General features: G+C 52.6%; 2 protein-coding genes across 9 annotated transcripts in view; one reads left to right on the top strand and one right to left on the bottom strand.

The window, feature by feature from the left end:
* Positions 1–19034, top strand: part of MYH7B (myosin heavy chain 7B) — a 55389-nt gene extending 36355 nt beyond the window's left edge. For 3 of the 4 annotated variants that reach the window (XM_077170526.1, XM_077170516.1, XM_077170541.1), the window contains 31 exons: positions 809–907; positions 1523–1626; positions 1783–1921; positions 2208–2326; positions 2412–2561; positions 2737–2907; positions 4123–4302; positions 4398–4530; positions 4618–4694; positions 5141–5228; positions 5416–5533; positions 7275–7398; positions 7506–7642; positions 8362–8617; positions 10652–10894; positions 11607–11783; positions 11882–12027; positions 12864–12954; positions 13031–13420; positions 14089–14215; positions 14305–14423; positions 14515–14711; positions 15541–15890; positions 16095–16219; positions 16330–16445; positions 16906–17302; positions 17381–17506; positions 17603–17773; positions 17875–18155; positions 18651–18788; positions 18876–19034. In XM_077170526.1, coding sequence (XP_077026641.1) covers positions 809–907; positions 1523–1626; positions 1783–1921; positions 2208–2326; positions 2412–2561; positions 2737–2907; positions 4123–4302; positions 4398–4530; positions 4618–4694; positions 5141–5228; positions 5416–5533; positions 7275–7398; positions 7506–7642; positions 8362–8617; positions 10652–10894; positions 11607–11783; positions 11882–12027; positions 12864–12954; positions 13031–13420; positions 14089–14215; positions 14305–14423; positions 14515–14711; positions 15541–15890; positions 16095–16219; positions 16330–16445; positions 16906–17302; positions 17381–17506; positions 17603–17773; positions 17875–18155; positions 18651–18788; positions 18876–18978 — 5192 coding nt within the window. In that variant the 3' untranslated portion in view covers positions 18979–19034. The remainder of the gene's footprint in view (positions 1–808; positions 908–1522; positions 1627–1782; positions 1922–2207; positions 2327–2411; positions 2562–2736; positions 2908–4122; positions 4303–4397; positions 4531–4617; positions 4695–5140; positions 5229–5415; positions 5534–7274; positions 7399–7505; positions 7643–8361; positions 8618–10651; positions 10895–11606; positions 11784–11881; positions 12028–12863; positions 12955–13030; positions 13421–14088; positions 14216–14304; positions 14424–14514; positions 14712–15540; positions 15891–16094; positions 16220–16329; positions 16446–16905; positions 17303–17380; positions 17507–17602; positions 17774–17874; positions 18156–18650; positions 18789–18875) is intronic. The other variant, XM_077170532.1, reaches the window with a different exon arrangement.
* A 78-nt stretch (positions 19035–19112) lies between these two features.
* Positions 19113–25349, bottom strand: part of TRPC4AP (transient receptor potential cation channel subfamily C member 4 associated protein) — a 166294-nt gene continuing 160057 nt past the window's right edge. For 3 of the 5 annotated variants that reach the window (XM_077170594.1, XM_077170558.1, XM_077170569.1), the window contains 6 exons: positions 24582–24672; positions 23325–23465; positions 22612–22720; positions 21332–21444; positions 20234–20440; positions 19113–20054 (listed from right to left, as the gene is read on the bottom strand). In XM_077170594.1, the coding sequence (XP_077026709.1) occupies positions 19887–20054; positions 20234–20440; positions 21332–21444; positions 22612–22720; positions 23325–23465; positions 24582–24672 (829 nt within the window). In that variant the 3' untranslated portion in view covers positions 19113–19886. The remainder of the gene's footprint in view (positions 20055–20233; positions 20441–21331; positions 21445–22611; positions 22721–23324; positions 23466–24581; positions 24673–25349) is intronic. The other 2 variants (XM_077170579.1, XM_077170586.1) reach the window with 1 other exon arrangement.

The following is a 25349-nucleotide window of genomic DNA, read 5'->3' as shown; positions in this document are numbered from 1 at the left end:
ATCTCTCTTAAATGAAGACCCAAATCCTTAATGGCTTGTCAGCCTCCTCATGATTGAGCCTTTACCTCTAATTTCACTGTTCCTCTGTTACCAGCCTCATCTCCTTAGAGAGTTTCCCCATCCTTCCACATCCCTTCTCCAGGAAGCCTCTCCTAAATACCTCTCCAGTGTTGTTGCCCATCCTGCTGGCCCAGCCCAGCTGCACCGACACTGGAGTGAGCCAGACCACAGAGGACACCCGCCTGACCGCTTCCCACCTTGAGATGCCTGGAACAAAGGTCCTGAGAGCACAGGTGTATGGTGGTAGGGCAGTGAGACATTGTCGTTCACACCCAGCCCTGTGCAGAGACACACAGGGAGGCTCAGCTCCACCCACACACTGCCCAGCTCCACCCTCGCGTACACACACACACACACACACACACAGGCTAGCTCCATGTGCACTAACCAACATACGTCAGCACTACTCTGGAGGAAGGCGTGTGCACCACAGATGAAAGAATGAAAATGTAGATGAAAGAATTAAAAAATGAAAACCTACCTGCAGACACCCACATAGAAAGACACGCTGATACTCACACAGATGCTTTTTTGCTGGTACAGACGTGTTCCCATCCTGCCATGGAGGCTTTTGACACTCTAGTGGAGAGACAGACATACCAATGAAGAGAAACCCTTCCCTGGTGTGAGCATTCCACATAACCCTCTGCCCCTCAGTGATAGTCCTCCCTCAGAACCCCCCTTACCCCTCTTAGGGTGATCCAGTCTGGGGGGTGCTGGAAGATCTAGGCCAACCCCTTTTCCCCAGATCTCCTGGAGAAGTCACGAGTGATCTTCCAGCTGCCTGGTGAGCGCGGCTACCATGTCTACTACCAGATCCTATCGGGAAAGAAGCCAGAGCTGCAGGGTGAGGACCAGGGATGGGTCGGGTGGGAGGATTAAGCCCAAAGGAGCTGAGTGGCTCCCATCAAGATGTCTGTTTCCGTTCTGTCCTGGGCCTTTGGCATCCCTTCTTTCCTGGGGTCAGGGCCCCATCTTGTCCCCTACTCCCTTCCTGCGACTTCTGGTTATTGCTGAGCCCTCTCCTCCTCATGCTAGGCACTGGCCTTTTAGCTCTATTGCCCTAGTAAGATTGTATACTTTTCACAGAAACCCAGGTCTTGCTGTCCTGAGACTACAGAGGCTCCACTCAGTTCCAAGGGCCTTGTCTGTCCAGGGGACTGATGGCTGTGTCTCTTCTCAAGGGCCTCCTGTGCCTGAAACCCAGCATGGGGTCTGGGCAGAAGGGGTGGTCGTGAGCTCTGGTCAATGGATGAGTGAGATGTAGGAACAGGAAACCATAAAGAGAAGACCCAGCCTGAATGCAGGGGTGGGTGGCAAAGAATTCAGACTCCAGAGAGGACTTGAAGGGCCCCAGACTCTCCTGCTGGCCCAGGCCCCCAGAACCCTCCTCCCTGGAGTGGGAAGGGAGAACGGTGAACTGAACACAGCCTGACCTGCCCTTCTCTGCCCATGTCCCCAGACATGCTGCTTTTGTCCATGAACCCCTACGACTACCACTTTTGCAGCCAGGGTGTCATCACAGTGGATAACATGGATGATGGGGAGGAGCTCATCGCCACTGACGTATGGTGGGGCTGGGAGGGCAGCAGAGGCGGGGCTGCCTGCAATGTGGGGACCCCGGAGGCTGGGTGGAGATTTGGGGTCCAGCTGCCTTGCCCTTATTCTCACTGTAACGTGGTAGAATCCTGACCTCTTCAAAGCTCTATTATCCCACCACAGCACGCCATGGACATCCTGGGCTTTAGTGTGGATGAGAAGTGCGCCTGCTATAAGATTGTGGGTGCCCTCCTGCACTTCGGCAACATGAAGTTCAAGCAGAAGCAGCGGGAGGAGCAGGCTGAGGCTGATGGCACCGAGAGTAAGGGACCCTGATCTGGCTGTCACCTTGACCTCTCTCCCGATGTCCTGTCTATGGCCATTAACCTTGAACCCTGATCCTTGTCTACAAACTTTGACCTCAGTCTAACCTGGCCCTGACTTATCAACTCCCAACCCTCATCCTCTTGTGGCTTAGAATTTGTTGGCCCTGAACTTGACACCCCTCTCAAACCCCACCTGTTGAACCTAGGCTGAGGCCAGTAGAGTCCCAGTGTGCCTTTGTATTTGGCTTTCCTTGTCTTCATCCTACCTGTGTACCCTGTCAGGTGCTGACAAGGCTGCCTACCTGATGGGGGTCAGCAGTGGGGACCTCCTCAAAGGCCTCCTGCACCCCCGCGTCCGGGTGGGGAATGAGTACGTGACCAAGGGCCAGAGTGTGGAGCAGGTGAGCTGCTGGCAGGCTGGAGCCAAAGGGGACCACCAGGACAGGGCCCATTCCTTGCAGGGTCCCAGCTTCCCTATGTCTCCAGGTGGTGTTTGCCGTGGGGGCCCTGGCCAAGGCCACCTATGATCGGCTCTTCCGGTGGCTGGTATCACGGATCAACCAGACGCTGGACACAAAGCTGCCCCGGCAGTTCTTCATCGGGGTCCTGGATATCGCTGGTTTTGAGATCTTTGAGGTGAGACAAGGCCCACGCCCCTAGGTGCTGTGCTCTCTGAGGTGGAGGACCACGGGGTGGGGCAGGGCAGGGGCCCTGGAGGCGTGGGGGATCTCCCGCACAGCTCTGCTCCTCTCTAGGTCCCCCTTTGCCATCTGCGAGGAGGCCTGCTGAACCTTGTGCCTTCTTCCTGTAGTTTAACAGCTTTGAACAGCTCTGTATCAACTTTACCAACGAGAAGCTGCAGCAGTTCTTCAACCAGCACATGTTCGTGCTGGAGCAAGAGGAGTACAAGAGGGAGGGCATTGACTGGGTCTTCATTGACTTCGGCCTCGACCTGCAGCCCTGCATTGACCTCATTGAGAAGGTAGGGCCAGGGCAGAGTTACCACAGGGAGGGGAGGCTGTGTATGTAGTGAGTGGGCAAGAATAAGCATATGCTTGTACATGAGTGAGTGTGTGTATACATATGTAGCTGTGTCTTGAAGCCAGTTTGTGTGTGTGTGTGTGGTGACAGCACGTCTGTGTACATTTGTGTAAATGGGAACACCTGTGCTTGTGTGTGAATGGGTGTGGTGGGAATTGAATGTGTGTGAGTGTTGGTGAGTATGTGTGAGCAATGTGAGTGTTTGGGTGCATTCATCCCAGTACTATCAACATCAGCCTCTGGGTGCATACAATTCTACAGTTCACAGGGCCCCCTCTTCTATTTTTACCGAAATACAGATACAAAAAAGCAATAAATTTCCACGTACATTTTAACAAGTAATTATAGAACAAATTTTAAAGTTTGGTATGGGTTACAGTTCCACATGTTTTCATTTTTTCTTCTAGCTGCTCCAAGGTTCTGGAGACCAACAGAAATATCAATATGAATGATTCAGCAATCATACTCATTTGTTAAATCCATTCTTCTCTGTTATTACTCCTCCTGCTCTTTACATAACATAGATACGAAAGCAATAAATTTCAAAGTACATCACAACAATTAGTTGTAGAACAAATTTCAGAGTTTGGTATGGGTTACAATTCACAATTTTAGGTTTTTATTTCTAGCTGCTCTAAGAAACTGGAGGCTAAAAGAAATATCAGTATAATGATTCAGTACTCATACTCATTTGTTAAATTTGACTTTTTTATTGCAGGTTAGGTAGGAGATTGAGGCTTAGAGAGGTCTAAGAGTCCTACAACTTGTAAATGAGGGAGGTGAAATTTCAACTCAGTTGCCTTTTTTCCCCCCAGCTGAACCATATGTTCATGCATAATGTGCATGAAATTGTGCATGTGTCTGTGTATAGGGGGTGTGAGAGTAGATACAGAGGTGCCAGTTTGAGTTTGCATACTTCTCATGAGCAAAGACAAGTCAGTGCTGTGAATTGTGTAGAAAGAGAGTGAAAGCCAAACCACCAATCTTTTATTCTCTCCTAGAAGACGGGGCTCCTGGGTGCATCTGGTCTTTTTCCCTCTGGGGAGATGGCTGAGGTTGGGGGATTGGCGAGGAGGGAGGAGCTCTTGGTGGCTGGCTTGATGGAGGGCCCAAGGTTCCCACACGCCCTTCAAGTTTGTGTCCTGTCGGTCCCCAGCCTTTGGGCATCCTGTCCATCCTGGAGGAGGAGTGCATGTTCCCCAAGGCCTCTGATGCGAGTTTCCGGGCCAAGCTCTATGACAACCACGCAGGGAAGTCGCCCAATTTCCAGCAGCCACGGCCTGATAAGAAGCGCAAATACCAGGCCCACTTCGAGGTGGTCCACTATGCGGGTGTGGTAGGTGTCTGTTGGAACCCCAGCTCTTGACTACTCTCATCCCTCCGTCCCCAGGCTGCCCCAGCCTTGCTCAGCATCCATCTCATCCTTGCCAGGTTCCATACAGCATTGTGGGTTGGCTGGAGAAAAACAAGGATCCACTGAATGAGACAGTTGTCCCCATCTTCCAAAAGTCACAGAACAAACTCTTGGCTACACTCTATGAGAACTATGCAGGCTCCTGCTCCAGTGAGTACTGAGGGACAAATTGCCATTCTGGTAAGAGGCTCATGCAATGATCTCCCCTGGAGTGACCAGTACCCATGTCTCCGCTAGCTGAGCCCCCCAAGTCTGGGGTGAAAGAGAAGCGTAAGAAGGCAGCGTCGTTCCAGACTGTGTCCCAGCTGCACAAGGTGAGGCCCAGTTTGGGCCCCTGAGTGGGCCCCCCCACCCCCGCCAGCCTCCAACCCTGTCCTTCATTCCCTGCTCTATCCCCTGCACCCTGGGCGGGTGGCCGTTAAGACTTGCAGTGATGTTTAACTCCTCTGCATGTGAACATCACAGCAAGTCTGTGCTGCCTCCTGTCCCTACGCTGCCTGAGCAGGGTTGGGGGGAAGGACAGGGGTTATGGGGGCCTCTCAGAGGGATGGCAGTTTGGCGGGGGAGAAAAGGCTTTGGTGATGGTGATGGGGATCCAGTCAAGCAAAAGAGGGCAAAGGGAGCAAGGGTGACAGAACAAAAGCTCAGGGGCACTCTTAGGGACCTTGCTCATCAGTCCTTGATGGTTCTTATTTGCTGCATTATCCAATTCTGGTCTCTGCCCCTCTTGTGCCTTCTTCCCGGTCTTCCCCATTCCCAGGAGAACCTTAACAAGCTGATGACCAACCTGCGAGCCACACAGCCCCACTTTGTCCGTTGCATTGTCCCCAACGAGAATAAGACCCCAGGTATTCATCCTAGGGCTGGATTGGTGGGGGTGAGGGACATTGGAGAGAGAGTGTTGGGGCAGAGACTAGGAGGTCACATCTTACGCCCTTGCAGGGACTCCATAACCCTCCAGTCAGCTCTGTCTGACTTCTCCAGGATATGAAGGTCTATCAATGACCTCTGTCTGACCTTTTCCACAATGTCCAGGCGTCATGGATGCATTCTTGGTGCTACACCAGCTACGATGCAACGGAGTTCTGGAAGGAATCCGGATCTGCCGCCAAGGTTTCCCCAACCGTCTGCTCTATGCTGACTTCCGACAGCGGTCAGTGTCCCCTTGCCTAGCCATGGCCCTTTTCCTCTTCAGCCTGGGATGGCCATCTCCCCCCTTGCCCTCCTCTCCAGTGGGAGGCGGTGGGAAGTGCATACATACACTTTAGAGCCAGCCAGCCAGCCAGATCGAAGTTCTGGTCACTGAGAATACAGCAGCGAGACTGGGGAGGAGGTGGGGGCAGGCATGTCTGTGCAAATAGTGGTGGCCTAGACCTGGCAGGGGTGTATGTGTGGTGGGGAGGGGTGTCTGTGAGAGATGTGGGATAAATATTGGAGGTGGAGCCAACAGGCCTTGCTGAGGAGTTGGATATGCAGTAAAAAAGAAAGAAAAAAGACAAGGTGACTCCCAGATTTTTGACCTGAGCATCTAGGGACTTGGTGGTGGATATACTGAGATACAAAGTCTGCAGGAGTGGGTGTTGGGATGGTGGTGGTGATGGTGAACCAAGCTCTGTTTTAATCATGCCAAGTTTGAAATGTCTTCAGCAGACATACTAGAAAAGAAGTTTGGGGGAAGATTGGATTTATTAATTTGGAGCTCAGAGGTGCAGACAGAGCGTGATGCAAATTTGGGAGTTAAATGAGAACGCACATGGAAGCGACATTCTGTAGCACCTGGCTTGTAGCGACTGTTCAGGCGAACACCATTTGCTCCTTCCCCCTTTTATCAGGCTGCAGGTATCCATAGTTCCCATTCCTCATCCAGAAGTAACTGGTTATTCACACAGCCCGTATAAACATACATGACACTCGTGGCTCTGTGACTTGGTATTTTCAGGCAACAGTCTGACTTGGAAATTGGTTCTTCTCAATGTGCATAAATCTGCATCAACATCATTTTTCATGGCTGGAAAACATCCCACAGCTTAGTGAACTGAGCTCACTAATCATTCCTCCAGTGAGGGTTTTGCCTTCACCCGTGCATATGTGTCTGCTTTGGAAATGTTGGCCATCCCAGCTCTTTCTTATTTTTCCCTCTCTGTGTAATGAGATTGATTTCTTTTTGTAATTTTATTGAGAGAGATTCACACAGCATACAGACCATCCAGAGTATATATAATCAGTGGCTCACGGTATCATCACATAGTTGTGCATATATCCCCATGATCAATTTTAGAACATTTTGATTACTCCTTCTGCCTCTTTTTGATTAGAATTCTCTCATAGATGTTTCTTCAGTATGTAGTCTAGTAGAGAATGTTACCTTCTTTATCTTTTTTTCTAAATCATTTTTTGCCTTTACTTTTTTAAATAATGAAAGTACTATATGCTTTTTATATTAACTGCGGCTTTTTAAATATGCTTTTTTATTAGAGAAGTTGTAGGTCTACAGAGAAATCATGCATAAAATATAGTAACACCTTGCATTAGTGTGGTACATTAAAAACTATAGTTTCTTAAACTAGTAAATGAATTTAAATGCAATCCAAGGTTTTTGTTTTGATTGATGGTCTTTTTTATTGTGGTAAAATATACAGAACATAAAATTTGCTATTTTTAACAATCCAAGGTTTTTTGTTTTTCATATGGTCGCGTTTTATTTACACGAAGGTATCGTATCGTAGGACAGTCCAGGGTTTTAAGCAGAATGTGCCCAATACCATCTGCCTTGTTCAGCTGGGCCTCTCTGGAGTCCCTGCTCCAGCCCGAGCGGCCCAGTTGTTGGCCCAGCTGGTTCCCGACAGCCGCCTCAGTCCTCGGCTCGCCCCCCCCGGCCTCCTTTGCTCTCCCAGGTACCGCATACTGAACCCAGGGGCCGTCCCGGATGACACCTTCGTGGACAGCAGGAAGGCCACAGAGAAGCTGCTGGGCTCATTGGACATCGACCACATCCAGTACCAGTTTGGCCACACCAAGGTCACTGCACACCAGAGCTGGGCTGATGGTGGGTGTAGGGGTAACGACGGGCAGGGTCAGACTGGCCGTGGGGGGCTCATACACTGGCTTCCCATGCTCCCCTCCAGGTGTTTTTCAAGGCTGGGTTGCTGGGGGTCTTGGAGGAGCTGCGCGACCAGCGTCTGGCCAAGGTCTTGACTCTGCTGCAGGCGCGCAGCCGGGGCCGCCTCATGCGCCTTGAGTACCAGCGTCTGCTCGGAGGCAGGTGGGTGTGGGAGGGGACAGGGCTGGGGGCACACCCTTGTCCTTCAGCTCCCAGAACCACCAGGCCCTCCGAACCCTGCCAGGCTGCCCTGTGGGTCAAAGCGCATAGCTGGTTAGGGATGTCTGAAGGGGCAGGGTTCTGTTCTGTGCTCTCTTGCTCCAGTTCCCATTTCCTTACCTCAGAGATTGGAGTGCGAGTACCTGTTGCTCCACTCCAGGTCATTCCCAAGCATGGCTGGCAAGGTAGGAACAGCAGCCAGTGTGTCCCATGTGTACTTTGTAAAGTGCCAGGCCCTGGGTGAGACATTTGGTTTGTGTTGGCTTGGATAAAGCACGGTCCTAGCTGGTAGGTGCTGAAGTTGGCTTTGTCCCGGTGGGAGTGGTGCCTGAGTCAGAGTCATCACAGCTAGTGAATGCCCAGCAGGGCTGTCAGCCAGAGGCCACATGAGTGGCCACCAGGACACTCGGGGCTCCTGCTCTAGAGGTGGAAATGCTGGGTCAAATCCTGTCTCCACTGGCTTCCTGCCGTTTGACCTCTCCTCATGGGAAAGGGGCTTCAGGACCTATCTCAGAGGGCTGTTGGGGAGATCTGATGGGAGATACACACAGAGGGCCTGGTACAAAGTCTGGCCAGGACAGCTGCTTGGGGAACCTCAGGGCTATGCCTAGGAAGGGGGCTGTGCTGAGCTTGCCCAGTGATCTGTGGCTGCCTGTCCCCAGGGACGCCCTCTTCACCATCCAGTGGAACATCCGTGCCTTCAATGCTGTCAAGAATTGGTCATGGATGAAGCTCTTTTTCAAGATGAAACCACTGCTGCGCTCAGCACAGGCCGAGGAGGAGCTGGCGGCCCTGCGGGCAGAGCTGCGGGGACTGCGAGGGGCGCTGGCCACAGCTGAGGCCAAGCGCCAGGAGCTGGAGGAGACGCATGTCAGTGTCACCCAGGAGAAGAATGACCTGGCCCTGCAGCTGCAGGCAGTGAGTGGAGGAAGGGGTGAAGAATGGGGCAGGGTTCACCTCGGTGACCTGGTGACTCCAGAGTGACAAGGATGCCCTGAGGCAACCCACAGCCAGACTCAAGGCCAGAGCCAACCTGGTGTGTTCTGGGTTGCTTAAGCCTGACCTGAATCTTTCTCCCTCTTCCAGGGACACCACAGGGGCTTCCTGCCATTGAAGATGAGGCCTCTGGGCCCTGTTCATGCCCGGCCTCCGGGTTCCTAGACACCCCACTCCTAGACCTCTGTCCGTTCACATGTCCTCCCGCTGCCTTCACCACAGTACCCCCTTGGCTTCCTACTAAAGCTGCAGGGTGGAACCCTAGCTCCCTGGCTCTGCTCTCCCCATGCTCCCTTCTCTATTTAAGGGCTATGGGAATGCAGGTAGCAGGTCACGGTGATAATCAGAGAGCAAGAAGGGCCTGGGATCTCTCCACATAGCCATGCCTTCCCTCAGCAAACACTTCTGAGCATCAGGCATCCCCTCTACAGGCTTCACGCAAGGTCTGGAGATGCATTGGTGGGAAGACAGAGATGGCTCTCAGGTCGTAAGATTCATCATCTAGTATAAAAGATGGTTATGTAGCTGGGTGGTGATGAAACAGTGGGAGAGAATCCCTGAGCCCCTCCCAGAAAAGGCCTTGGAAGCCCTCCCATACCCTGTAGGCTCAGCACACTTGTCTTCACCCTGCCTCTTATGCAGGGCCCCCAGCACAGGCAGAGGTCTCCCTCCCTTTTTAATGCATTTTTTTTAGAGATATATTCACACACCATATAATCCAGCCAAAGTATACAATCAGTGGCTCACAGTAGCATCATATAGTTATTCACCACAGTAAACTTTAGAATATTTTCATTACTCCAAAAAATGAAAATAAAAAACACCCAAAATATCCCATACCCCTTATCTCTCCTATTATTATTTTTTGTCATTATTACTCATCTACCTACACACTAAAAGGTTATGTCAGTCACAAGGTTTTTACATTTATGCGGTCACATGAGAAAAGCTATAAAGTTATACAATCATTATCAGAGATCATAACTACTGAATCACAGCTCAACAGTTTCAGGTATTTCCTTCTAGCTATTCTAATACACTAGAAATAAAAAAGAAATACCAAAAAAAGAGAAATACTTATGAGTCATCAGTCATAATCGTTTGTTAATCCTAAAAAATTTATAATTTTTCCCTCTTAATATTCTCTTAATCTTCAGGGATATCTTGGCAATGGCCATTTGGCTTCTTCCTGCTGAAAAGGGGTGATGACCGTATGGGGTGGAGGAACGAAACTGGTTGATGTTCTTGGACAGTCTGGTACCTTTGGGTTTCAGGGCTTATCTGACATAGAAACAATCTAGAGGCATAAAGTTTCTGAAAAAAAATAAACCTACTAAGAAAAACATCTAGAGAGTCTTAGATAGAGCCCAGGGTACTCTTTAGGGTTTTCAGAAATACTGTTGGTTGGAGCTTGGTATACTGTGGCAAGTCAATATCTGGCTGAAGCTTGCATAAGAGGAACCTTCAGAATGACCTATGGACTCTACTTGAAGTCTCTTAGCCACTAAAACTTTATTTATTTTTTCATTTCTTTTCCCTGTTTTGGTCAAGAAGCCATTCTCAATCTCACAATGCTGGGGCCGGGCTCATGCCTTGCAGCCATGTCCCACATAGGGGATAAGGTAGTGAGTTTATTTGCAGAGCTGGCTTAGAGAAGCCACATCTGAGCAACAAAAGAGGTAGAGCCCTTTTTGGGGCCTCATTCTGGGTTTTCCCCAGCATAACATTCCCTGCTAGAGATACCATTCCTTCTCCCATCTTTCCATCTCTAAGAGCCCTCATCTCACCACCCCCGAGCTCCTTCAGGGTCAAGAGCAGGTTGCAGGCATTTCAGGTGCCCAGAGCCCAGCAAAACATAGGTGGCAGAACCTTGCATGGACAAATCAATGGACTTTCTTCTCCAGGGCCCAGGCTGGCCCTGCCTTGACTCTGTCCCATCCCCTGGGTCCCCTCCAGGAGCAGGACAACCTGGCAGATGCTGAGGAGCGCTGCCACTTGCTGATCAAGTCCAAAGTGCAGCTTGAGGCAAAGGTTAAGGAGCTGAGTGAGCGGCTGGAGGATGAGGAGGAGGTGAATGCTGACCTGGCTGCCCGCCGGCGCAAGCTGGAGGATGAGTGCACAGAGCTCAAGAAGGACATCGATGACCTGGAACTGACACTGGCCAAGGCCGAGAAGGAGAAGCAAGCCACCGAGAACAAGGTCTGGGCAGGACTGGCTGTGGGGAAAGGCCTGGAGTTGCAGGTTCCACTCTGGCTTGGCTGGGTCCCAGCTGTGTTGCCTTGGGCAGGTCACTTCCTCAGTTTCCTCATCTATCAAACGGGGTTAATAGCAGCACTTAGGCATCACAGTGGGTGAGGAATGATGTAATGGCCTTTGTCGAGCACTCACTGCAGGGCCCAACCAGTGCCAGCAATCTTCACCCTCCCTGGATTGCAAGCCCCTTGAGGGCAGGCAGCTGCCCCCCACCCCAGCACCTTCTAGTTTCTCTGCCTGCTTTCTCCCTTTGAGCCCTCAGGACAGGTCCTGTGTTTCATAGGACTGGGGGTATTGTTCCCATCAGAGACAAGGGGAAGGTGAGGTGCAGGGAGGGGGGACATTGCTCAGTCTCCTGCAGGTGGTCACTAAGGAAGCCACTTGAACACTTGTGAATACCATATAGTAGTTGACCTCTACCGGTTTCTTACTCGGTGCCAGGCACTGTGCTGAGTGCTTTGTGAACATTCGCTTGTTATCATTAATCCCTCAGTTTCACTGGGTGAGGAGAATGCCTCCTCCCTTAGGGAGGAAGAAGTGGAGGTTCAGAGTGAAGCCACTTATCCAGGGTCCCATAGCTGGTAGGGGCTGACTTGAGCCTGCTGGCTTCTCAGACCAAACTATAGAGAGGGACATCTCCATGGTGACCCTGGCACAGGTGAAGAACCTGACAGAGGAGATGGCTACGCTGGATGAGTCAGTGGCCCGGCTGACCAAGGAGAAGAAGGCGCTGCAGGAGGCCCACCAGCAGGCTCTGGGTGACCTGCAGGCTGAGGAGGACCGTGTGAGTGCGCTAGCCAAGGCCAAGCTCAGGCTGGAGCAGCAGATGGAAGACGTGAGTTAGAGCCACACCCAGGGCTGTGTGATGGGGCTGGGGCAGCCGAACATGGCCGACTTGGGCTTGCAGCTGAACCCCCACCTGTCCTGCTGCAGCTGGAGTGCTCCTTAGAGCAGGAGAAGAAGCTGCGCCTGGATGCTGAGCGGGCCAAGCGCAAACTTGAGGGTGACCTGAAGCTGACACAGGAGTCAGTGACGGATACAGCCCAGGACAAGCAGCAGCTGGAGGAGAAACTCAAGAAGTAGGCATCTCTCTGTCTCTATAGATTTATATGGACATTTCCTAAAACTAGAATCAGACAGCATTTGTCCTTTTGTGTTTGGCTTCTTCACTCAGCATGGTTTTTGAGGTTCATTCCTTTTTACGGCTGAATGATAACTCCATTGTGTTTTGATTCTCCATCTATCTGTGGATAGACACTTGAGTTGCTTTCACCTTTTGGCAATTATGAATAATGCCGTAATGAACATCCGTGTATCAGTTTTTATGTGAACATATATTTTCAGCTCTCTTGGGTATATATACCTAGGAGTAGAACTGATGAATAATATGGAAACGATTCTATATTTAATTTTTTGAGGAACTGCCAAAGTATTTCCATAGCTGTTGCACCATTTTGCATTCTTAACAGCGGTGCATGAGAGTTTCAATTTTTGACCTTGCAAACCATTATTTTCTTTTTTAAAAACCATCCTAATGGGTGTGAAGTAGTTTAAGAAAAAAAAAGTGGGCATGGGCGAGGGCAGCAGACAGGACCTTCTGGCCTGCAGGGCTGCTTAAGCGTGCACCCTGGGCCCTCCCTCTCTTCAAGTTCCACATGACTGCAGAGGTTAAGTGTGGTAGAGGGGGTGAGAGATGGAGTATTGATCAGTAAGGTGCAGTGGGTAGTGGCCTCCCTCCTCAGACCAAGGGCCCCAAGCCAGGGTCTGGGCAGCAGAGTCCAGAGCAGTAGGCTGGGCTGGGGCTTGAGAGGAAACCTGGGGTGGACGGGTCTCAGGGAGGCTGTGTGTGGGGTGGCCCAGGCAGGTTGATGGGTTTAAAACCTGGCCCAGCTCAGGCCCACCTTGTGGTCCCCAGGAAGGACTCCGAGTTGTGTCAGCTGAATCTGCGGGTGGAAGATGAACAGCTACTCGGGGCTCAGCTACAGAAGAAGATCAAGGAGCTACAGGTGTGGGGGGGATCAGGGCAGGAGGAAGCCCCCGGTCCAGGGCCACAGAGTGATGGTGCCTGCCTGTCTACCCCAGGCCCGGGCTGAGGAGCTGGAAGAGGAGCTGGAGGCGGAGCGGGCAGCCCGGGCCCGCGTGGAGAAGCAGCGGGCAGAGGCAGCCCGGGAGCTGGAAGAGCTGAGCGAGCGGCTGGAGGAAGCAGGTGGAGCATCTGCTGGACAGCGCGAGGGCTGCCGCAAGCGTGAGGCAGAGCTGGGGCGGCTGCGGCGGGAACTGGAGGAGGCAGCGTTGCGGCACGAGGCCACGGTGGCTGCCCTGCGGCGCAAGCAGGGAGACAGCATGGCAGAACTGGGTGAGCAGGTGGACAGTCTGCAGCGTGTGCGGCAGAAGCTGGAAAAGGAAAAGAGTGAACTACGTATGGAGGTCGACGATCTGGGTGCCAGTGTTGAGACTCTGGCTCGTGGCAAGGTGCCAGCCTCCTTCCTGACCCCAACTTCTGACCCCTGGCTCCCTCTCAGCTCTGACTCCAGCATCTACTCCTGACCCGTCTTTGATTCCATACCCATCCTGACTTTAAACCAGTCCTGACCCTAGCAGCTGAGCCAACTTCTGCCCCTCCCCTCCATGCATCTTGACCCACACTAGTCCTGACCTTGGACCCTGGACCCTGACCCCTGACCCATTACACTAGCCCCCAGCCCCACACTGGTCCTGACTGCAAACCCTGACTTCTGAACCCTATTCCTGGCTCCAGAATCCAATTTCAACGACCAGCTCTTGAGCCCTGAACTCTGACCCCCTCCTGTTCTGACTCTGGCATGATCTTTCCCGACTCGGTTCCTGCCCTGAACCCCAATACCCACCTGATCCCTCATCTTTCTATCACCTAATCCTAACAGCTGACCTCTGACACTGTCCCTAGGCCTGCGCAGACTCCAGGCACTGGTATCCTGTCCTTCCCCAAGTGGTCTTGGGCCTAGTCTGGCCCTCTCACTCCCTATACCCACCTGTTAAGTCCAGCAGTAGAACTGCTGACTCTAAACTTGGGACTCCGATCTCCCTTTGCGTCATATACTAGTCTCAAAATGACAGCCCTACACTCTGCTCTCTGATTCACAACCTTGTCCTGATCTCAGGCTAGTGCAGAAAAGCTCTGCCGGGCCTATGAGGACCAGCTCAGTGAGGCCAAGATCAAGGTGGAAGAGTTGCAGCGACAGCTGGCGGATGCAAGCACCCAGCGTGGGCGGCTGCAGACTGAGAGTGGTGAGGGCCTGGGGTTTACACTAGACCACGTAGGGCCTTGGTGCTGCCCCTTGCTCATCTGATTGCCTTTCTTGCCTCTTGGCTGGCAGGGGAGCTAAGTCGCCTGCTCGAGGAGAAGGAATCTTTGATCAGCCAGCTGAGCCGTGGGAAGGCTTCTGCCACCCAGAGTCTGGAGGAGCTACGGAGGCAGCTGGAAGAGGAGAGCAAGGTGGGGTGGGCACTGGCTGCCAGAAAGCAGGCAGGGTGGGGGCCAAGGCCACTGGCCTGGCTCGATGCTGAGATCACTGGTGCCCCTGCAGGCCAAGAGTACGCTGGCCCATGCTGTGCAGGCTCTGCGGCATGACTGTGAGTTACTGCGGGAGCAGCACGAAGAGGAGGCTGAGGCCCAGGCCGAGCTACAGAGGCTGCTGTCCAAGGCCAATGCCGAGGTGGCCCAGTGGAGGAGCAAGTATGAGGCTGATGCCATCCAAAGGACCGAGGAGCTGGAGGAAGCCAAGTGAGTGCCTGCCAGCCCTTGGGCACCCTTGCCAGCCTGGCCATCACCACACCTGTGCCTCCCAGCCTTCCTACCCCTTCCCTTCTTGGAGGCCTTTTGGCCAGAAAGACAAACCCATCTTCCTGCCATGGAGGAAGAGCCAGCACCGCCTAGCTCCTTCCTCTCCAATGCCTGTGGTTCTCACATGTGCCCTATCTCCTGCCAGTGAGAAGCTTTTATTCTTTCCCAGATACAATAATGGGTAACGTTAAATGGCTTCTATTTTAAGATGATTCTAACTACCCAGGTCTAGGAATGGCCTTAAGTTTCAATGCTTGGGTTCCCTCCCAGTCAGGAGCACAAATGAAGTCACAGTTCTCTGTGATCATCCTGGCATTGCCCTTTTCCAGGCAGATGATTCTCCCTTTTTGGACGCTCCTCGGCCTGTGTGGGTTCCTTTCCCTCCACCCCCTTGCTCCACTTCCTGCAGCCTTTTTTACAATATGAGAGAAATAGATTTGAAAGGCTCTAGGAATCTGCTAGAGGCGGGGTCAACAAACTCTAGCCCATTTAGCCAAATCTAGCCCAGCACCTGTTTTTGTAGTTTTATTGGAACACAGCCATACCCATTTATTTACATATGGTCTATGGCTGCATTCATGGTGTGACAGAAATAAAAGCCAAAACTATTTCAGTGTCTGGCCCTTTATAGAAAAAGTGTGCCCACCCCAGTGCTAGAGTAATGTTTTTGATACACATTAGGAATGTCCCTATCAGGGTGAGGGGAGATGCTGGGGTTCCAGCCTTTGGCAGCTACTCAGCCCACACCCTGTTGGGTCCCATGGCTTAGAAAGAAGCTGGCCCTGCGGCTGCAGGAGGCAGAGGAAGGGGTGGAGGCTGCGCATGCCAAGTGCTCCTCACTGGAGAAGGCCAAGCTGCGGCTGCAGACAGAGTCAGAGGACGTGACCCTGGAGCTGGAGCGGGCAACTACTGCAGCTGCTGCCCTGGACAAGAAGCAGCGGCACTTGGAGCGCGCCCTGGAGGAGCGGCGGCGGCAGGAGGAGGAGACACAGCGGGAGCTGGAGGCGGCCCAGAGGGAGGCCCGTAGCTTGGGCACTGAGCTCTTCCGGCTGCGGCACAGCCATGAGGAGGCTCTTGAAGCCCTGGAGACACTCAAGCGGGAAAACAAGAACCTGCAGGGTATGACCTGCCCAGTCAGGGAGCTAGCTGTTCTGGGTCCAGGGGAAACCTCTGGGCCAGGCCAGGAGACACCTTGGAGTCACACAGCAGCTTGAGGAGCTACCCTGAAGTTGGTGGTGTTACCCTAGAATTAGGGTTGAAGGAGGTGACCAGCAGGAGCACATGCCATGAGGGTAGGGCCTCAGTGCCCTGTTTATTTTGCAGAGGAGATCAGTGACCTCACAGACCATGTCAGCCTCAGTGGGAAGAGCATCCAAGAGCTGGAGAAAACTAAGAAGGCACTGGAAGGGGAGAAGAGTGAGCTCCAGGCTGCACTGGAGGAGGCCGAGGTTAGGAAATGACTGCAGGGGTGGGGTGGACAGGTGTCCTTCACCCCTAGCTTCCCCCTCAACTCATGCTTATATCCTCCACCCTCAAATCGTCTGCTCTGTATCCCCAGGGGGCCCTGGAGCTGGAGGAGACCAAGACTCTGAGGATCCAGCTGGAGCTATCCCAAATAAAGGCTGAAGTGGACCGGAAGCTGGCAGAGAAAGACGAGGAATGCACCAACCTCAGGTAGGGGGGCCAGGGCCCCCTCTACTCACCACTACCCAAAGGGTCATCTCGCTTCCCATCCCAGTCACCTGAGAGCAGGAGAAAGGCAGGCAGGCAGGCAGGCAGGCAGTGTTGGCTGAGCCCCTGCTGTATGCACGGTTTGACCCAGAATTTCTAGTTTGCTCCTTCTGCCTGCCTCTTAAGTTGGGATTATCATCCACATTTTAGAGGTGAACCTCAGAATTGCCCAAGGTTATTTAGCCAGTAGGGGTAGAACCCAGGTTTAGCCTGTATCTATGTGCTCCTGAGCCTTTCTTATTGTCCATGAACTTGCTCTGATGGACAACAGGCAGCCATAAGGGTCTTTAAACCAGGAAGGGACAGGTCCCTTATTCCCCAGATGGGGCTGTCTCCAGCATCCCTTGGGCATTTGGAATGGCAGGTGTGGTGCCTGCCCCCACCTCGGAACTTACTCCTCCAGGCGCAACCACCAGCGGTCAGTGGAATCCCTGCAGGCCTCCCTGGACGCGGAGACGCGGGCCCGCAACGAGGCCCTGCGGCTCAAGAAGAAGATGGAGGGCGACCTCAATGATCTGGAGCTGCAGTTAGGCCATGCCACCCGCCAGGCCACAGAGGCCCAGGCAGCCACGCGGCTGTTACAGGCTCAGCTCAAGGAGGAGCAGGCAGGGCGGGACGAGGAGCAGAGGCTGGTGGCTGAGCTCCGTGAGCAGGCACAGGCCTTGGAGCGCCGAGCTGCTCTGCTGGCAGCAGAGCTGGAAGAGCTGCGGGCTGCTCTAGAGCAGGGCGAGCGCAGCCGGAGGCTGGCAGAGCAGGAGCTGCAGGAGGCCACTGAGCGCCTCAATCTCCTGCATTCGCAGGTAGGGGTGTGGGGAACATGGGGAACATGTGAGGGATGGAGGCCTGCTGGCCGGCTCTGAAGCTCTGTTTCTCCTCAGAACACAGGCCTCCTGAACCAAAAGAAGAAACTAGAGGCAGATTTGACCCAGCTGAGTGGGGAGGTAGAGGAGGCAGCTCAGGAGAGGAGGGAGGCTGAGGAGAAGGCCAAAAAGGCCATCACTGATGTGAGGCTGGGTCGGGGTTGGGGGGCCTGGGCAAAGCCCCAAGTAACTTCCACTGGAGCCAGTCACCTCCTGACAGCGCCACCTCCTCCTTCACAGGCGGCCATGATGGCTGAGGAGTTGAAGAAGGAGCAGGACACAAGCACACACCTGGAACGGATGAAGAAGACGCTGGAGCAGACTGCACGGGAGCTGCAGGCACGGCTTGAGGAGGCAGAACAAGCTGCCCTCCGTGGTGGGAAGAAGCAGGTGCAGAAACTGGAGGCGAAGGTGCGTGCAGCCCTCGCAGGAGGCTCCCCTTCCCTTTCCCAAGCAGGTGGAACAGCCTGAGGGCAGGCTCGGCATCAGGCCCATCCCTTGGCTGCCTGCAGGTACGGGAGCTGGAGGCTGAGCTGGATGCAGAGCAGAAGAAGCATGCTGAGGCCCTCAAAGGGGTGCGGAAACATGAGCGCCGTGTCAAGGAGCTCGCATACCAGGTGAAGGACTGGGTTCCTGAGGGGCATGGCCTTGCAGTGGCTCCAGTCCAGGCAAGACCTGAGTCCCTTTACCTGCTCAGGCCGAGGAGGACAGGAAGAACCTGGCTCGCATGCAGGACCTGGTGGACAAGTTGCAGAGCAAGGTCAAGAGCTACAAGCGCCAGTTTGAGGAGGCGGTAAGTCCACGGAGTCTGGGTACCTGGGCCCAAGTGCAGGTCAGGGTGCTTCTGGAAATGCAAATTCAACTCTTGACTTTGGTAACTAACAGGCACAGGGTGTGTGGCCAGGCAAAACACCAGTCTTCTTTTTTCTCTGGGCCATGATTTCCCGTGGGCTTTGTGCCAGGGCAGGGTGCTCCCAAAGAGCTGCAGTTCTACCTTCCCAGAGGGAAGAGACTGGCCCTAATTCTGTGTAACTGAATGCTTCCTGGGTGCTTTTGCAGGGGTAGGGGGTGTCCCCTGATGGGCCAAGTCTGGTACATGGACACCTCTGGAGTGGCTCTACTCATTCTTGCTGGGCTGGCTGAGGAGGGAGAATGGCCATAAGCAGTGACGGAAGAGGGCAGAGTTGAGGAGCCAGAAGCCAGCCCCATTCTGGGGATAGGGTAGGAACCAGAATGACCATTGCTTCAGTTACCAAGGGATAAGCTGAGGCCCTGCCTATGCCCTCAGGAGCAGCAGGCAAACACTAACCTGGCCAAGTATCGCAAGGCCCAGCATGAGTTGGATGATGCGGAAGAACGGGCAGACATGGCAGAAACCCAGGCCAATAAGCTGCGGGCACGGACCCGGGATGCCCTGGGCCCCAAGGTGAGGCTTGGGCACAGGGGATCAGCTTCCCTCTGTATTGGGTGGGGGCATGTTTTGATGCTCTCTCACACCCTCCTCATCCCTTAGCACAAGGAGTGACAGCCTGAGTCCCACCCAGCCTTTGCCTCTGAAGAAGGATGCTTGCTCCTCACCCATTGCCTCCTGTCTCTTCTTTGTCTCCACCTGCTGATTTGCAGCACCTTCCAGGCCCTTCTAGACTCTGAATAAACAATCCTGCAGCTCCAATTGGTTTCCTTGTCATTCTTTGGGGTTCAGGATGGGGAGGGACACAGATCCCATTAACAAAAGTCAGGTCCACATTAGTCATTTAAAATAAAATTCTTTAATAGTCTCCATTTAATTGGTTTATTTGCTGTCAATAAACTGGCAACAGGAGGAAGGGCCAGGGATGTGCTCCCAGTCAGGCTCCTGTATTTGGGCTCAGGCAGGAGATGCTGCCCTGGGATAGGGCAGAGCTGCCCCAAGGAATGAAGGGAAAGGCTCCCACTTCTGGGAGGACCACCCCAGAGGAACACAGTGGCCAACGGGCAAACAGAACCAGAGGAGCTAAAGGAAAATGAGGGAGGGGCAAATGGGCAGGCTTGGGGGAAGGTAGTATTCTCTGGTATTCCCCATCCCTGCCCAGGGGCTCAGAAGCTTTTGCCTGACTCCAAATACCAGGGCAAGTTTGGGTCACAGAGAGGGAGGAGAATGGGGAGGTGGTGGCGGTGTGCCCCTATCGCTCTCCCTACCCCAGGGCTGAGAACTGAGAAACCGACAGGAGCTCTGAAGAGCTGTTTTTAAAAGCCCCCTTGCCTCTGGGTGGGGCAGGGCCCAGGGCTCTGAAGGAAAGGTAGGCACAGTGACCTGTCCTCATCATGGGGATCTTAAGGGAACTGAGGTTCCCCAATGACCTGGGGCCCAAAGGCTTCTAAGACACTCCCTCCCACCAAGCCTGTACCTGAAGACCTGGGGAGCAGGCTGAGAACAGCAGGGAGGCAGGGGAGGGAGGGGGCAGGCAGGCAGGGCACGTGGCACGTGTACCATGCTCACCGGCACCAGCCCTGGCCCGGCAGCCTCCTGAGGCCTGGCCCAAGGTCAGTCCTCAGCGAAGTCCCTGTCTATGTCCATGTAGGGCTCCTCAATGTAGCTGACAAGGGCTGATGGGGACTGGCGGTCCGGGTTCAACAGAATGGACACTGTCTCCTTCCAGTATGAGAAGCTGATACAGGAGCTCTGGGCAAAGAGAGAGGGGCTGGGGGGCGCCTGGAGGACCCAGGTCAAGCCCAGCACCCAGCGGGGAGGGCCTTGGTAAGGGGAAAATAAGCCACCCACCTCACATGGCCCAGACAGGGACCACGTGCCCCAGACACCCCTCTGAGGGGCCCTGGGTGGGCATGCCCACTGCCTACCCACCATCCACCCAAAGTGGGTAGGAAACTCACGTTTTCCAGGCAGGTGCTGTCCTTATCCTTGTGCAGGTAATGCTGCTGCCAAAAGCGCAGCAGGTTGTGGAAGTTGTTGAGCAGGAAACCTGGGTATTTCTTGCTGTGCTCCATCCGCTGCAGCAGCCGCAGGTACAGAGGCAGCCGCTCTTTCCGCCGGGCCAGCATTAGGATCACCAGGCTGGTATTGAGGCAGCTGACATTCTCCTGCAAGAACCCAAGCCCACCACATTAGCAACCTCAGCGGCTCTCAGTGAACCTTGGAAGCCACCAGGCAGGGCAGTGCAAGGCCCAGATAAGAGTCCATGGGGTCAAGCACTGAGCCATCCCTGCATGGACCTGAGGTAGGGCTAGGGGAAGGAATGCTGCCAGCACCCCAGCAACAGCATCCTCAAGAACACCTTCCTGTTCCCTTTTTTCCCACCCTGCTGGAGCCACCTGTCTAGTGTCTACACCTTCTCTGGATCTCAGCTCAGGCATCACTTTTTCCTTACTGTCCATTCAGGGCTGGGTGTATGTGTCAGATGCATGTATCTCAGTATACTCCCTCCTTCAGCACCAGACTGTGAGCCCAGGAGGGCACAACCCCAGTCTGTCTTGTTACCCTGCAACCTTGGCATATGGTCTAGCCTATGGATGGTCTCAGTAATGAAGTAACAAAAGAACAACCAAGAAAGGTTACTAGTGTTACCTCCGTTTTAGAAAAGAGGACTTTAAAGCTCAGAGAGAGGTAGGCTGCATATATATTTAGTGAGAAAGTTGGGACTCAATGTCAGGTCCAATTCTGAAATCCCACATGGCAGGAGGGATAGGAAAAGAGCAGACCCTGAGAAAGACTGGGAAAGAACACGGATGGGGAGTCAGAAGAACTTAGTGCCAATCTCAACTCTGCTCAACTCAGTCTGTGACCTCAAGAGACTTGCTCCTCCCTCCTTGGGCCCTATCTATAAGGTGAGATGCTGATTCCTGCCTACCTGCCAGGTCCTTACCGGTCACAGGCCTTCGAATAGCTGGGAAATATAAACTGTTGGGCTCCAGGACAAGGGAACCTGGTTCCAGTCTGCCTTTTCAATTGTATATCTGCCAGGGGCCCCTCACCTGGGTCAGCGTTTGCACGTGGATGATGTTAATGAGGCGGAAGAGGAAGGACATCTGCGTGGGCACCTGGGATATGTAGGCAAGCAGGCGGCACTCGGACAGGACCTCGGCCACTGAGGACAGAGGCAGAGGTGTGAGCAGCAGGCTTGGAAGCTGTTCCATGGCTCAGGCCCAGTGCCTGGCCCCTCAACGTTCTAGTTGAGCCCTCCTTGGGTCCTGACTCTGAAGCTGGGAGCCCCTCACTGTCAAAACAATGACCAAAGAAGTTGGCTGCAGCAGGAACAAATAATCTCCAGCTGTTCTCTCACCCAGGCTAAGGCTGTGTCCTCAACAGACCTCTCCACCAGGAACTCACCCCACCTTTTCCTTCAGAATCATGCTCAGGGATCACCTCTCCCTGGAGCCCTCACCCAGCCTGGCTCCAGACCCCTATATTATGCAGAGAAGAGTTTGCACTAACAGGAAGATAGAACAACATTAAATTAAGAAAAACAATGAAAGTTTAAATAGTGTTCCTGAGTTCCTCATATTATAACTGCTTTGCACACCAACTGTTGCCTGCACCCCCTGGTGGCATAGCAGTGCATCAGCATTTTGTTTCTTCCAGGGAGCAACACCGCAACTTCCCACACTAACAAGTTGGGGGAAATGGCAAAATGTATTAGAATCTAAGTGGCCATTTCTCAAAAGGGAAAACAAAATGAAACAAAACCTTGAGGCCAGGAAAGGAGGACAATAGCTAAACTACCAAATGAAAAAGATACTTTTTGCTATCAATGAGAGTAACTGTGACAAAGCACAGTATCTTTAACCTTTTTTTTGCAGGTGGGGGGGAAAGGGGGGAGGAGGGCAGTCACAAACCCATGGTGAGAATCTGCTGGATGCCATGAGACCCTCTCCTAGGAAAAAAGTACGAAGGAGTGCCAGCAATTTCAGGTGAGTTCAGGGACGCCCCTCTCCACACCCACCACAATTCACCCTCAAGTTAGATACACCCTACACTTCCCAGGCAAGCCCGGGAGAGGAAGGGTGTTCTGATTTTGCAGGACCTCTTTTTCCCTTTATTAAAATGTATGTTTTCATTAAAGGAAGCCCCAAAAGTAAGAGAAGTAAATAAATAAATATAAATAAAATAAATAAAATCACCCAGAGACCCATCACCTGGACCCTGATCACTTGGTGGCAGGTACAGCCTTTTTTTGTTTCCTTGCTAGAGGGCTGGTAGTTTGACACCCAGGTTGACACTCGCAATTGATCCACCTCGGCATCCTGTTTCTTACCTTTCATGTCCACCTGGTTTTCAAAGCGGTCCAGTGACAGAGTGACACAGCGCACCAGCATGTTGGAGTCTACCAGCGAGCTGTTGATCTGTTTCAGGAACACCTGGAACTGCAGCAGAAACTGAACTCAAACGGGAGGCAGTCAACCCCAGGGTGGGCAGTCGCAGCAAGGGACACTGGAGATCTTCTACCCTGCCATGCTATTTTACAGACAGGAAAACTGAGGCTCAGACACGCCCCCACCATCCAGCTAATAAGTACCACAAAAAGGAGCTCAACCCAGATCTCCTGACACTGCGTCCAGCAGTGTTTTTTGCCCTGAAGGGTAGTGGACTTGTCTGCTTTTTACTTTAGCTCGTCTGAGCTGGGCTTCTGTCATGTGCACCCCTGTGAGCCACACTGACATACCAGGCCCCGTCCCTCCCTCCTGGGGCTCCAATCATGGCATTCACCACCCTACATCACAACCTTCCCTCATTCCAGCCCTTTCCTCCTGCCCACAAGCAGCAAAGGTTTCCATCTCTGTATTTCCAGCATCTAGCACCATCCACAGCACTAAGTAGGTGTTAATGACTGTTATCTGAAGTCTGTCCCCATTGACTCTCCAATATTCTCCAACTGAAAATTAGCACCTGGAGACAGGTAAGGACAAGGGCTCCAAGATAATTTTTGGACAATCCAGCAAACCCCACGGAAGCATCAGTTAGTCTTACCTTTGCATCAGTATTGATGTATTTATTAAATCTCTTGAATGCATCAACATTGAATTTCATTAGCTCTCCTAGGAGGTCAAAGTAACTCTGGAGCACATCCCTTGACTTGCACTCGCTGTCCACAATGCAGTACAGGATGTGCTGGGGGTGGGGAGAGGACAGGGTGAAGCTGTGAATACTTTTGAGTATTCAAAAGTGAATACTTTTGAGGTCAATAGGCAGAGGTGGCTGCTGCCTACAGGGCCAGCTTATTTGTGGTGTCTACCACCTACTTCCCACCAGGGCTACACAGCTCAGACCATACAACATTTGCTTTAAGCAACCATCCAGGTCTATGGGATGTGCTCTCCTGTCAGGTAATTCCAAGGACAAGGCTAGGTCTGAATCATGTCACCAGGAGGTGGTGGAAGGTTGGGGTATGTAACTACCTCTCTCACTTGTCGAAGGCTCCTACCTAGCCTCCGACCTGCTCTATGGTCACAAAGATGCGGTCACAGGGCTGTCCAGCTCTCAAGTAAGGGGAGCCATCTCCAGATATTAACATCTGTTACTGTCTGAGCCCCTGAGGTCATTGAAATGAGGACAAGTTTTATGGGCACATGATACATTATGACCCAATGTTTTCTTCTGTGTTTATGAATGAGATTGCTTAAGTAAAATGTATATAAGAATCAATGAATTATTATCAAGATCATTGAGCCAATTTAATTCTTCGATGAAATTTTCTGTAACAGCTAAATGGTTTCTAACATCTTCCATTTTCACTTTCCTGATTCCGTTGCATTGGATCAACTATTTTATACATAAATTAAAAAAAAAAAAAGCTCATTCATGGGTCAATTTCTTGTCCACATCAAGTTGTCTATTTTATTAAACCAATTATAGCTTTGGCCATTTTGGCCCCACCCCCACCCCCTTTTATAAGTTAAGCTTTTTCTGGAGGCCATTATTTTGACAAAGGGCAATTAACTTCTATTCAGTATCAAAATATCCTCAGGGTCAAAAAGCCTTGCTGGGTAACTCTAGACTCTTACCCTCCTCTAGCACTACCCTCTATATCTCTCAATCACACTTCACCAACCCCGAGGAAACCCACAGTGGGAAACCCAGGGCAAATACGCAGGCAATCTGCAATGGCCTCTTAAAATAAAGAGACCTGGTTGGCTCCTGACAAACTGGTTAGATCTCAACACAGGAAAGCAATGCACATGCTGGGGAAGAAGGGGCTGCCCAACACCCAGCTCCCCTGTCCATTACCTCCAAAAGGCCTCGCTTCAGCAGGAACATCTGGTCTGCATAGGAGGTGGTCCCTCGGAGGAAACTCTCCACAGCCCGGGCTTGCCAAAACCTGTGACCCAAATGTTGACCTTGTCCCAGTGGATAAGGCTGCCCTCTTCTGGCTCATGGTCATCCTCAATAGACATTTACTGAGCATCTATCAGGCGTCAGACTAGGCACTGGGACATGGTAGTTAGCAAGACAGAGATGCCATCCCCATGAAGGTGACATCTAGGATCAAAGGCTGGCCCTGGCAAGTCACGTGTGAAAATATACTTTAGGCTCTGCTGTTTCAGAAGGGGAGACAGAGACAGAAACAGAGAGAAAGAAAGAGAGCGAGAGAGCAAGAGAGAGAGAATGTTCCTAAGGAAGAGACGGGCTAGGAATGTGTGAGGGGATCTGACTGACAGGGTATGGATGGGCCACTGACCTCACATCTGGTGGGCTGTCCCAAAGAAAAACTGGTTAAAGTAAGCTGAATAGCCCCAGAGGGCAGAGCTGGATCTCTTGGATGAATCTAAGGAACTCTGAGAAGCCCTCCCAGGCCATGCCCACACCCACCAGCCTCCAGTGCAAAGGGGCTTTCCTTTTGCTTCCACAGCTTCCACAGCTCCTGAGGCAAATTCTGGCTCCGTTCCTTTCCACACTGCACTGGAAGAGCTTTTTCCAAAGCCTATTTCCCACAACCTAGGGAACTCCATGAAGTCAGGGACCATACTCTATTTCCCTTCCACTGTCTAGCACCAG

The sequence above is a fragment of the Tamandua tetradactyla genome, chromosome 1, assembly GCF_023851605.1.
Source record: "Tamandua tetradactyla isolate mTamTet1 chromosome 1, mTamTet1.pri, whole genome shotgun sequence".
Taxonomy (NCBI): domain Eukaryota; kingdom Metazoa; phylum Chordata; class Mammalia; order Pilosa; family Myrmecophagidae; genus Tamandua; species Tamandua tetradactyla.
The sequence above is the reverse complement of the archived record's forward strand: the minus strand, read 5'-3'. Positions and strand labels throughout refer to the sequence as shown.